At 40.7% G+C, this 13,694-nt stretch overlaps 1 protein-coding gene across 4 annotated transcripts in view; it reads left to right on the top strand.

Moving 5' to 3' along the window:
* Positions 1-13,694, top strand: part of FZD6 (frizzled class receptor 6) — a 36,287-nt gene that overhangs the window by 13,602 nt on the left and 8,991 nt on the right. For all 4 annotated transcript variants that reach the window (XM_068396857.1, XM_068396859.1, XM_068396858.1 and 1 more), the window contains exon 3: positions 12,476-12,672. In XM_068396857.1, the coding sequence (XP_068252958.1) occupies positions 12,476-12,672 (197 nt within the window). The remainder of the gene's footprint in view (positions 1-12,475; positions 12,673-13,694) is intronic.

The raw sequence follows: 13,694 nt of genomic DNA, 5'->3' as shown, positions 1-13,694 counted from the left end.
ACCTGCAGTTCTTACCTCTCTTCCGATTTTAGTATTTCCAGTTGGTCAAACCTTGAGACACTGACACACTGCTTGGCTGGCCGTGAGACAAGCCATGTCTCATTTTTATGAGATATGGGCAAGAAATCAATGAATGTGGTTACTTTTCATTTGTTGGATTTGGGAGGCTGAGGATGGCAGTTCATTCATTCCCTGTTAGCATGAGAATTAACTTAAGCCAGGTGATTTTCCAATTTCTATACAATATCTCTGCCCCCACCTAACCAACAGCATGGCTAGCCCAGGTCTGCGAAGAGTGGAAAACTTGATGCAGGCAACAGTGTGGCTCCTCGCAGAGCTTCTGCAGGTCTAATGGGGTCCACTTTGAGCCAAAGATGTTGTGCCATATGACTGTGTTCCTGGGTGGACTCAGAGTAGGATCAGCAGCCATGTAGGAATGGCACCTGGCTGGGCTAGAGCTGGTCTGTGCAGAGCTAGTTTGGATGCCTTTGCATCCACAGAACTGGCTTTCTTGCCATGCCAGTAACTCTGTGATGGTAAAGGGCATTGAATACTCTGTTGTTCTCCTAGTATTAGCATGGCTTGGGTTTAGAAAAGGGGAATTGAGCATCTTGTGGGGAAGAGGACTGGTTGTCCCTTCCAGGCTGAGCTGGCAGTGACAGGTAAATCTCTTAACTGCAGATTGTATGGCTTTCTGGCACAGAAATGTCTCTTGCTTTTCTCTGTTGATCCTGTATCACCTTATTGAAAATACTTAAATACTCAGTGGAACAGGATCCCCAGTTTCTCTCCCATGAGCATACCTTCACTGAGCTATTAAGCTTTTTTTTTTTTTTAAGACTGCTTAAATTTTTATTTTATAGACGGGCAAAGGAGGTCTCTGAACATGGATCCCTGAGCATTCTGAGAAACAGTCTGTTGCATAAACGCTGCCTTGGAGCTTGGCGTTAGTCGCCTAACTTTTGGAGATATGTGTGATTTGATTCCTGCTCCCCTTGAGCATTTTCTTCTGGCTGTGAGGTTCTTTCTGCTTCCTGAATTCTGTGAATATTATTCTGGGGTGCCTCTCTGTGTGGACATCTGATAGAGAAACTACTTTTGAGGACTTTGTGAAGTACCTGGAAGTTAGGCATCGATAGTTTCTGTTGCAATAGCCCGACTCCTTTGTGGATCTGGCTCTTGATTGCTTTACTTCATGTTGCAGAAGAGTGACAGAAGATTGCTTGAGAAGATCAATCCTGTCATGGCTGAGATTGTCCTGATTTAGGTTATGCATGAAGTAGGCAAGGAAGAAAGCATTGGTGCAGGGTTACCTCTCTGGTAACTTGGGTGGTGCTGTTCTGGTAAAGCGCATGTCCACACTCACAAAGATGGGGAAACCATGTATCTAGTCTGACTTCTTTGGAACCAGAGCAATAATGACTTCTGCTGGAATTCCCTTCAAATGAGAAGCTTTTTTATAGATAACAGGCAGTCTATGAACAGTATTGCTGGTAATCTTCTGAATTGTATTCTACACAAAAAGTTCAGTAATAAATCCATTTACTCCTGAAATACATGAAGAATTTAAGATTGAGGTTCTTCTGCTACCGCAGTCTAAATGTAATGAAGCTCTGTCTAGACTTCAGATGTTTGAGGGCCCGCAGTGTACTTTCCTTCAGTTGACTTATATTTGTCTGTCTTGTATGCTCTGTATGGTATACATGGAGATAAAACCATACATAATTGAAAGCTTTGTATAAATAGTTCAGTTCTGTAATGCTTGGGAAAACTCTCTCATGTTTGTTTTGGACTGTAAATCGCAGAGGCTGGAATATCTATAATTTAGGTCAAGCTATAATTTAGGTTAAAACCACAAAATGCAGTGAATTTTGCTAATAAGCTGCTTTGGAAAGTATTGGAATACTTGTACTTTAGTTTGTTTCAGAATAACAGTGAGATGTAATATTCCTGTTTATATTGTTTCTAACAGTTGTTATAGTTAAGAAATATAGGGTTATATGTATTTTTATTTTGTACTTAAGGAATACTTAAAGGGAAAATGTGGAACTAAGTTGTTTTACTACAGAAAGAAATTCTATAGTTGCTAGTTAATGCAAAACAGTCCAGAGCCCGTAGAAGTAGAAAGCAGAATAGCCTGCTTTACCTTTCTGTGTATGTGTCTCTGTATACTGGCAAGTTTAGTGCCCAGTTGTGGTGGCAGAGTGGTTTTTGGGGTTTTGTTTTGCTTTTTTTTTTAAAGTGAGTGTCTTGCTGCCCTACTGACCTCTGAAAACCTTCCCCCATGTGCCTTGTCCTTACCCTGGTTGGATTTCCCATTAATAGTCCCATCAACTTTGAACAGCCAGTATGAAGTTTCACAATTGAATATGTATTAAAGTATATTGCATATATAGGTGTAGGGGTGAATGGTGGTGAAGAGTTTGCAAATATACTCGTGATTTTGTTGCAAATGTATTGAATGTTGATACTATGAGTAATTCAGCGCATTGAGCAGTTGCACAGCCTGCGATCTGAGCTGATGCCTGGCTAGCTTCACTTGAGGTGGGTGATGAGGGTCTGGCCCCCCAGGGTCTGCACTGCACAGGCATCTGACTGCTGGCCAGTCAGTCCCTGAGCCACTGGGGTTCACAGCACAGCATTTTTAAGATCAGCTGCCATTTGACTTTGCCTTTTAAATTATGATGCTTCAGGTGCTGACCAGTCAGCAGCTCCCACACCTGCATGGCTGTGGGAGGAGCAGGCTGGTGGGAACAGTTCAGCTTATCCAGTCTTGCAAGTTAAGCTGTCCCCACCTTTGTTCAGAGCCCTAAAGTAACTTGCTGCCTTTGAAGGTCCAAGTGTATGCATTGCCTTTGCTGTTCAGCTGAAGGACAAAGATGAAAAGCTCATATCTTTGCAAACATCTTTTGTAGCAGAGCAGCATTGCTTGGTCCACTTGCTTGTTTGCTACGTTTTGTTTTTTTTTTTTTTCCCCCTCAGCTCCTTGAACTGCAGATTGTCCTTGAGTAGGAAACTTAAACTATTTGTGTCTTTTAAGCTACTGGGGTAACCTGATTTCTACTCTGACAAAAGATTTCATTCTTCTCTGTAACAGTAGACTGATTACATTTAAAAAAACATTTGACAAGCTTTGAAATTGAACATGATTGTATTTACCTTAATTGTATCTTGAAAGCTGTAGAAAGTAATGCTGCTTTGTTTAAAAACAGCTTATTTTAATAAGCCAAATTCATGTGCTGTCAATGGTTTTCTTTTACCTCTGTCAAATTAGCATGCACTAGTGATGCTTATTAAATTTATATGTATTCATATCTAAAATATTTTATTCCTATCAGTGAATTTTAGTCCTGAAAAAATTTTGTCTTAGGGGAGTTATGCATATAGTTTTGACTGAGGTTGGAAAATACAGATTGTGACTGATACTTGCTGCTGGCAGCAATAGTCAATTATTACCCACAGCTCAGGTAGTCACATGGAGTATTTGGGACCCCTTTAAATCAATGGCAAATTAGTTCATACCATATTTGTTGGTAGTTTAGAAGATGGTTGACACTGCACTGCTGTTCATAAGCTGCACTCACATTTCTGTTTTGCAGCTCTGCTGTTGAAGTAGCAACTTCTAGCAGACATGTAGCAACAAGACACTGGCAAACTGCCTTAGCCTCCTGAAAAGTAGTTTCTAAATCCTTACATACCAACTTAAAAGTGTCTTTAACTTGCCTTTGATCTAAATCCATCAATATAGCATGCAATTGGAAGAACCTAGTCTTTTCTCAACATTGCTTTGAATCTAATCGAACCTGAAAATTTCATCCTTCATTTAGTTTCATGTATTAGGACATTTATTTATCGTGACTTAATTAATTGTGCATGAATTAGGAGTCAGAGTTTCTTGGCAGCTGATTCACTGTGGTCATGAGCAAATTACCACCCTTGCCAGCCCATCTGGGAATTGTATGACGGCATTAATCTCCCTGGGTATGATGCTAATCTCCTTCGCATCCAGTCGAGAATAGCTCTATTGAAACAACAGTGTAGGATTAAATCAACCGTGCCATACTTCTTTCACTGTTTTTAATTGAAACAGATTATCATTATAAAAGTGGCTAAAGATACCGTGAAGATTGTTAGTATAGCTCTGTGAGTATAAAGAGTAATTACTACCTATTCTTTTGAGGCCATTTATATACACCATGGTTGACAGTAGTCATGTTGTCTGCATATCACACATGAAAGTGTATATGTAAACTATATCGTGTTTAGGTTTTGAGGTTGTACTTTAATTCTATAATGATGCTTACTGGACAGTAGTTGTGTTTGAGTCTGGTGCTGTAAATTATTAATCATTATTTAGTAATCATTAAGGTGATGTGTTATTTCCTGTAAAGCAGGTAAGTAGTTTTACGAGTAACAAGGTATATCTTTAATATAGGTTGGAATCTGGGGTTCACAGTATAGTCTGACTGTAGAAATTGAGATTTAAGCCCATGTTCACTTCCACGATTGAATTACACAGTTATGTAGGTGACAAGGTTGTAATGTTGTTGCTTTAGGTCACAAGAATCATATCAGATCATGAAATGGGTACCATTGCTTAACAGCGAGACAGCTGGTGTCTCTCATTGTTTAACTTAGTTAACCTCAGTGTTAACTAGGCTAACTAAGCTAAATGTTTTAACTTGGTAGCTAGACCTCAGTGATTAGGAGAGTAGATTGTTAGTCTTAAATAGCTGGCTCCAACGGCTGGACAAAGGCTCTTATCCTCTGTATATGTCAGCAATTCAAGATATTTCAGATGGAACAGATCATCCTGAGTGCCATTACACGGCACATGTAGGACAATCGGGGCATCGGGGCCAGCCAACATGGATTTATGAAAGGCAGGTCCTGCTTGACCAACTTGATCTCCTTCTATGACAAAGTGACCCACTTAGTAGATGAGGGCAGGGCTGTGGATGTAGTCTGTCTAGACTTCAGCAAGGCATTCGACACTGTCTCTACAGCATCCTCCTAGACAAACTGGCTGCCCGGGGCTTGGTTGGGTGGACTCTTTGATGGGTTAAAAACTGGCTGGATGGCTGAGCCCAGAGAGTGGTGGTGAATGGGGCAAAGTCCCAACTGGTGGCTGGTCACTAGTGGTGTTCCCCAGGGCTCAGTTCTGGGGCCGGTGCTGTTCAATATCTTTATAGATGATTTAGACGTAGGGATTGAGTGCACCCTCAGCAAATTTGCAGATGACACCAAGCTGGGTGGGAGTGTCGATCTGCTGGAGGGTAGGAAGGCCCTACAGAAGGATCTGGACAGGTTAGATAGATGGGCTGAGACCAACGGCATGAGGTTCAACAAGAACAAGTGCCGGGTCTTACACTTCGGCCACAACAACCCCATGCAGAGCTATGTGCTGATCAACAGCCGGCTAAACATGAGCCAGCAGTGTGCCCAGGTGGCCAAGAAGGCCAATGGCATCCTGGCCTCTATTAGGAATAGTGTAGCCAGCCGGTCTAGGGAAGTGATCGTCCCTCTGTACTCGGCACTGGTGAGGCCGCACCTTGAATACTGTGTCCAGTTCTGGGCCCCGCACTTCAAGAAAGATGTTGAGGTGTTGGAGCGAGTCCAGAGGAGGGCGACCAAGCTGGTGAAGGGTCTGGAGGGTCTGACCTATGAGGAACGGCTGAGGGAGCTGGGGTTGTTTAGTCTGGAGAAGAGGAGGCTCCGAGGTGACCTTATTGCAGTCTACAACTACCTGAACGGAGGTTGTAGTGAAGTGGGAGTTGGAGTCGGCCTCTTCTCCTGGGCAACTAGCGCTAGGACAAGAGGACATAGCCTCAAGCTTCACCAGGGGAGGTTCAAGTTGGACATTAGGAAGAATTTCTTCTCAGAAAGGGTTATTAGACATTGGAATGGGCTGCCCAGGGAGGTGGTGGAGTCACCATCTCTGGATGTGTTTAAAAAAAGACTAGACATGGCACTTAGTGCCATGGTCTAGTTGACATGGTGGTGTCAGGGCAATGGTTGGACTCGATGATCCCAGAGGTCTCTTCCAACCTGGTTGATTCTGTGATTCTGTGATATTTCATGTCTCTTACAATCAAGATTTGCCATAGCTGATTGTAACAAAGACCTCAATAGTTTCACCGACAGTTTTCTGTGTTATTTAAATATTTCTCTGACACTAATCAGGAGAGTACAGGAGAACATTTTAAGTTACCTGTTTTGACATACATCAGTAGTTATCATACATCCCAACCCTAAAGACATCTGATCATTTCTGCTAATACTTTTCTCTAGGATAAAACTGAGATGGAGTTAAAAACAAAATGGATAAAACAAGAGGATGGAGCCAGGCTCTTCTCAGTGACATCCCTTGACAGGACAAGGGGCAATGGGTGCAAGCTGGAGCACAGGAGGTTCCACTTAAATTTGAGGAAAAACTTCTTTACGGTGAGGGTGACTGAACACTGGAACAGGCTGCCCAGAGAGGTTGTGGAGTCTCCTTCTCTGGAGACATTCAAAACCCGCCTGGACGCGTTCCTGTGTGATATGGTCTAGGCAATCCTGCCCCGGCAGGGGGATTGGACTAGATGATCTTTCGAGGTCCCTTCCAATCCCTAACATTCTGTGATTCTGTGTGATTCTGTGTGATTCTGTGTGATTCTGTGTGATTCTGTGAGATGGGGTAGGACAGAGCATCTGCACTGTCTGCCTGGAATAATGAGCTTTTCTGTTGTCTTGGACTAGTAGGCCTGCTAAGCACAGAACAGAGAAGCATGCTGAGCACGAGATTCACATACAGTTCTAGGTTGCAATTTACTTGTTTGCAAAACATGTTTAAGAGCATGGTTGCACCTAGCCATTCATTCTGTACTCACTGCCTTTTGTTTTCACTCGCAGGACCACACCATAACTGGGTTTCTGAGATAGACTGGCGTTTTGCCTCTGGATAAACTACAGCAAAGACATACTTTGTAAAGAATCCAGGATTTACTAAGTAAAGTGTTGGTGTTTTGTTAAGAGCAGAGGATATTCCTCTCGCTGGCTGGCGATGCTCTACTCCCTTTGATTGTTTGATCATGTTCACAGTCCACAGTAGGTACCTGTATGCTTCATGGGGTTCCGTTCAGACCATTTTGCACTGGGAGGTTTCTGGGAGGAGCACATACCCCTCTCATACTCTCCACTGACAGCGCAGTGGGAAGTTTGCATTTCACAGCCCTGAGTTCTTCACTGCTATTGCCTGAGGCAGCGCTTCTGTTGTTACAGACTACATCATCTTTGGCTTTACAGTTGTGATTAGTTTGTTGGAGGTTTTTTTGGTGGATTGTTAGTGTGTTCTAGTTTGCCTCGTATTTACTGGGTTTTGCTTCCCATTGGCAGGAAGATGAGAATTTGTATTTTAGGACTTGTATTGGCTTTGTGAGGCTCCATTCTTCTTTTTTAAAGAGCCTGTTTTCACTCCATCACCAAATCTGCAGGTTTTCGTCTCTGTCCTTCATGTGACAGGGCAGTGGTTGCTAATGCTAGATATGCCAAGTGCCTTTTCATGTGGTTGTGCCACCTGCACACCCTGACCTTCCGGAAGAGGAGAGGACTGTGGTACTAGATTCTAGATTCACTGGCTTGATCAATCTGTGGGTTTAATCTTGAACTTTGATGCTCAAGACATCAACACATGCGTGTGTGCAGGTTACCCAGCTAACCACTTGGGTTGGTGGTTGGGACACCCACGATCCGGATAACGCAGCCTTGAAGCAACCAATTCATACTCTCAGTGAGCTTGTGATCTTGGTTTGACACTTTGTGCTTTCAGGCGATCCAGCAGGAGCAGCAAATACTTTTGTTTTGGTGAGATTTTGCTTTTATTGTCCGTCAGGAAATGCAGACCTATGATTTTCTGTAATGAAACATTTCCAAATTGGCTAGCTGGAATTGAAGCCCACATTTAAAGGTACATAATTGTTAGCAGAGTTCCAGGCACAATTCACGACCTTTTTTGCTATTCTTAAATGGTAAAAGTAGGCAGTTTCTGAAAATAAATCTGTATTTTACAAATCCTGTTTGTGTGTGCTTGAGGCAAAGTTTTATATTTTGTGGAGTTTTTTTGGTTGAGGGAAATCATTGCTTGTAAAATCTATTGGAGTTTTTTTTGATGGACTCAATAACTTTGTTGAAAGAGATGACTTGGCCTGCATGTTATACTTCAGTTTTCAAAAAGGCTTTGACGTGGTCATAACCTATGTTTTTAAAAGCAACTATGCTGGTAACCCAACGGGAGCGTGCTTTTCCAGTGCGTACCTGAAGAACAAGAAGAAAAGTAGGAATAAATGTTTTGTCACAAAGTACGGTATGAAATCTTAAGCTGATAGTTTGGTGCTATAGCAAATAAATGAGTGGAGTGGTTCCCCCTACTCATCTGTACTGAAGCCTCCGACACACAACTAACTCATAAATGACCTGGAAGAGGGATGGATAATGAATTTGCTAAGAAAAAAAAAATTAACTAAAGAGTTGCAGAAAGGTCTGTGATAGATGCAATTGGACAATAAAATGGTAGGTGAGATTTAGGGATGATAAATGCAGAGTAAGGAATATAGGGAAAAATAACCCCCACTATTCATCCAAGTAGATGTGCACGGTATTATATTAGTTACTGACACTCAGAAGAGAGTCTTCATTGTCACTGTGGATAGTTCTGTGGATATGTGAGGTCAGTGTTCAAATGTAGTCAAAGCAAATAGAAGGCAAAGTATATTATGAAAGCAGTAGAAATCAAAATGTAAAATATTATTTTGCTAATATATAAATATAATATGTAAAAGACAGCATAAGCATAAGGATGGCAAAATGGCATGGAAAAAGTAGGGAGTAATCTGTTCACTGTCAAAACATAAACTAGGTTGCAAAAGCAAGAGTTACAATAAGCAAATAAAATGCAGTATTTTCTCGGCAGTGCCTGATTAAATTATGCAATATAACTTACTGTTGTAGTATTTCACAAAGAGTATAAGTGTAAATGGTTGAAAAAGGGATTAGATGTGTTCTAGGAAGAAAGGGGGGTCTGTTGGTATCTTTTCAACAGTGTTATAACCTGGAGCTGGTTTCCTGAACCATTGATTGCAGGAAACTGGGAGGGATGTCAGCTTGTCTAATTATACCCACCTTGCTACCAGGCAGGGTGAGAATGGGGTGGCCAGCTAAATGCACATTTGGTCTCACTCAGAACATCTGTTTCTGTTTTCAGAACATCAAACTTCCTGCTCTTAACTTGTGTTCATACTTTCAGGTGTTAAAAGCTAAATATTTTTAGCAAGCTGAAAGAAATATTGCAAGAACAATTACTTTTGGCAGCCAAGTCCTTGGATTTCTACTCTGATTACATTACAGGCTGAGCATAGCTTCTCCCTAAACTTTTACATTTTTGTATTTATCTGTTAAGGTAGTTTTGCATTTAAATAAAATATGTTCTTTAAACAACTGTAGTTAGCCAATGACAACATGCTGTAGTAAAGCTCTTGCAAACGTTTAATTTTTGATTGTCATTATCTGCCTCTAATATACAGTATTATTGTGTAGTGTTTCTGGTGATATTTTAGCTTTTAAGTATTTTCATATAACAGAAGCTCTGTTAGAATAGTAAAGGTTGATTTTTATGTCCTAACTTTCTTCACCAGACCTTGCTTTCTTTATACTCATTTTCTGTATCAAGGGAGCGAACTTACAATATGTAGCCTTGTTAGCTATGTTGGAAATACTATTTAAAAATTGTCAGTTGCTAATCAAAATAGCTAGTAAAATATCTCTTTATGTAAAGTTGGTTTCATAGGTATAAATATTGTTTTTTTAAAAATTCTGACTTTCTAGAGAAAATACTGCTGTTTTACCTCAGTCTGCAAAAGTTCTTGACTGGCACCCCAAAACTTGGTGTAGAAAATTAATGCTATTTTTTATCAACTGAGATGAACTGTGGGTGATAAAAAGGAAGAATTCATAACAATCAAGACTTTCTACAAGACTTAATTTCAAAAGTAAACTGAATTTCTATAGGAGTTTCATATGACTACCCAGGCTATTATCTTTATTTTATCCTAAGTGCCAGGAAGAACAGAGCTGACATAAATTAAACATTGGAGCAAATAAAATTTAATTGAAAAGAAAACAAGCATCATAATTGTGCAAAGGAAATTTAATTCATTTAGAGTTAACTCCTGACTATTTTTTTTTTCACTTGGAGCTGCGTAGCATTTAGGAAATAATCCAACTCATGGCACTGGAGGACTTTATACCAGAGTTATACTTCTCAGGCCTTGGATTCCTGTGCAGGCAGCTCCAGAGCAGACATCCAGAGGGGGGGATCAGACTTGTGTGCGCCTGCTGTAACGGCATCTGCAGATGCAGCACGCAGACGGAGTATTCTGATGGATGGGGCCAACATTTTTTTTGTTTTTCATAAAGCGTTTTTCTGTTATTACTCTCCCTTATCTTCTCCCTTCCCCCTCCACCCCACACATTCCTATGTTTATTATTGAGGTCCTTTGAGGATTTGTAGATATACCATTTTGAAGGGGAAAATTTATTTATCAGCGTCTTTCCTTTTGAACTGCATGCTCACTAGTAAGACTTGCTCTTGGGCTATGGGATACTTAAAAGCTGACAAAAATAAAGATGCTATTCTGGGCTCAGAAGTTAATCCTTCCTTTACCAGTCATTGGTTGAATATTTGAGATACAGACCTGTTAATGGCAAAGAATTAAACAGAATTCTTACTAAATAAAAATCTTCCTTTTAGTAAAAGGTCTGCCTTCTTCAAAAACTGTGTGCAGTGTCCCTATTTATGAGCACATTTCGAAGTGTGTTGCAGGGCTTGGAGCACAAGTCTTATGAGAAGCGGCTGAGGGAACTCGGGTTGTTTAGTCTGGAGAGAAGGAGGCTGAGGGGAGACCTTATCGCTCTCTACAGCTACCTGAAGGGAGGTTGTAGCGAGGTGGGTGTCAATCTCTTCTCCCAAGTATCAAGCGGTAGGACAAGAGGACACAGCCTCAAGTTGCACCAGGGGAGGTTTAGATTTGATATCAGGAGAAATTTCTTCACTGAAAGGGTTGTCAAACATTGGAACAGGCTGCCCAGGGAAGTGGTGGAGTCACCATCCCTGGAGATATTTAAAAGAAGTGTAGATGTGGTGCTTAGGGACATGGTTTAGTGGTGGACTTGGTAGTGCTGGGTTAACGGTTGGACTCGATGGTCTTAAAGGTCCTTTCCAGCAAAACGATCATAGAATCGTTTTGATGATTCTATGATTCTAAATATTGTTTCAGCTTTGCTGATGCATGAATTTGACTGTTTACGTGTGATAGAGATTCCTTTTTCCTGAAATACAAGAAGCGTTTCATCAAACAGCGTATGTAAACAGAACTGGCAATGCCTGGCACCATATGGCCCTGGCTGATCTGTGATCTAGTCCCCACACATCCAGAGTCACCGACAGGTAACCGGCGTGTGGCTGATTCTTCAGTTTTATTTCTGCCTGTGCTTGCTAACACGAGGGTCTGCTTACACAGCCCCCAGCACCTCCACTCCCTTCTGTCGGCCCCGCCGCTTTAGAGATACGGCCCACGTGGAAGTACAAGAGCGTGCCTGGCGATGCTGTTAGCGTGTCCTTGCTTGCTTCCTTCAATAAGCTGCCCTTGCAGCAGCTGCAAAAATGACTGACAACTTCTGGTTTCCCTGAAGTTTGCACACATGGTAGGAGTTCAACTAAAATAATTTTCCCTAATAATAAAGTTGGTAAAATGTGGAGAAGGAAGGCTGTTTGTTGTTTGTTTTGGGTTTTTTTTTCCCCTTAAAGGCTTATCTGTGAATAATGGATTGAATGAATTGAGGGGGAAAAAAATTGCATTAAATTTCGTTCTATGAGTTTTCCAGTTATTCACTGCCTAGTGCTTGGTAATACAGATAGAGAAATTCTCAGTCATGTTAAGATCTTGAAATGCAATGTTTAAAAAATGAGGAATATTGATATTTGCACATCATTAGTCCAAAAACCCAAACCTCTCTAGCACGAGGGAAGGTGATGAAGAGTGCAACACACCACTTAGGACTGAAAATGTAATTTAACAAGAACTACAGGGACAGACCACCTTTAAAAATATCAAGGCACTTATTTAGGACGTGACTGGTAAACATAGGAACTTTAATTTTTTTACCCTATTTTTAAAAATCTCGAGCTTTCATAATACCTTTCAGATTTCTAATATTGTCAAATAAGAAATATCAGGTTTGAATAGTTACAGATTGGTCAAGATCCCACTGCTCAGGCCACCGGGTTTTGCTATTTCACAGCTGCTGAACAAACACTGTCTTCTAGTGTCTTTTCAAACCTACACGAAAACAAGTGTGAGCCATAGTGATGAAAGTTTAGTTTTGATGCCTTGAATTATCTTTTTAAAATTACTAACCAAAGTCTTTTTCTTCCCTGTAGCCTTTTCTTACACTTATGAATCTTCACTGTTCACCAGACATCCACACATTTCTGTGCAAAGCCTTTGTCCCTGCCTGCCTGGAGCAAGTTCACGTGATTCACCCTTGTCGAAGCCTCTGTGAGAAAGTGTATTCTGACTGTAAGCAGTTGATGGACACTTTTGGAATCACGTGGCCTGAAGAGCTGGAATGTGCCAGGTCAGGTATTTTTCACATTGTCAGGTGGTAGGGGTGGTATTTTCGTATTTGACCTAGACAGAGTTGAAAATCTGAGGCAGCGTGTTAAATATTACCTTGCTGTAGCTTCCCCATCACTGGTGACCCTGCAGCACTTATGCATAGGACTATTATTTTATTAAAACTTTTTTATTATTCAAATGATCACCTGCATTTTCTGCTTGTGACTTTTTTTGCAACAAAGTTCTGCAGTAGTTCTTTTTAGTATTCAGATCCCTGCAAAAATAAGCTTTTTACTGTTAAGTTTCTTACAGGTTAAAATATTAAACATTACAGCATAGATTTTGCTTTGGTTTCTGATCTGTAAACTAGGGATGATCATATTTACTTGACAGGGGTTTTATAAGTAATTGCTCATAAAATAATGAAATAGAAAATATTCTGTATTTGAATGGACACAGAGCATTAAATAATAGTAGAAGCCTTATCTTACTCCTAACTGCTTAAATGTGCAAATTCAGTCTTCTATTGCTTTTCTTGTACTGCTTGCCAAAAGTATCTTTTTTTAAAAATTTCACCTTTTCCTCAAAGTTGGTCAAGTGTCTGTTCCAGAGAGAAGACAGTTAATACTACATTTGGGGAAAAGATGAGTTTGTATATATTAAATGGAAACCACTGAAAACACTCAAGGGTAATCTTCTTGAGATTCTGACCTTCAACTGCAGATATTTATAAATTATTAAGGCCAGATGCTTCGGTTTGGTTTTTTTTTTTTTTTTAACATGTCAGGGCAAGAAGTACAGGAAAGGAGCACAGAGTGGAAACTCAAATAATTTTTCTAACCTCCATGCAATTGCTAATCCGTGATAGGGCTGAGGGAGAGCTGGGACAGTAGTCCTGTGCCATGATCCTTGGTAGAAATCCATATCAGAGTAAATATGACAGATGGCATTAATGCCATTTCCCTTTGTTCTGCAGAAAAATTGAGAGTTGCGGGGTTTTAAAATGAGAAGGCATCAACTTTTCCCATCTAGTGTGAGCTT

The sequence above is a fragment of the Nyctibius grandis genome, chromosome 3 (assembly GCF_013368605.1).
Source record: "Nyctibius grandis isolate bNycGra1 chromosome 3, bNycGra1.pri, whole genome shotgun sequence".
Taxonomy (NCBI): domain Eukaryota; kingdom Metazoa; phylum Chordata; class Aves; order Nyctibiiformes; family Nyctibiidae; genus Nyctibius; species Nyctibius grandis.
Note: the sequence above shows the minus strand (reverse complement) of the source record. Positions and strands in the feature narration are given on the sequence as shown.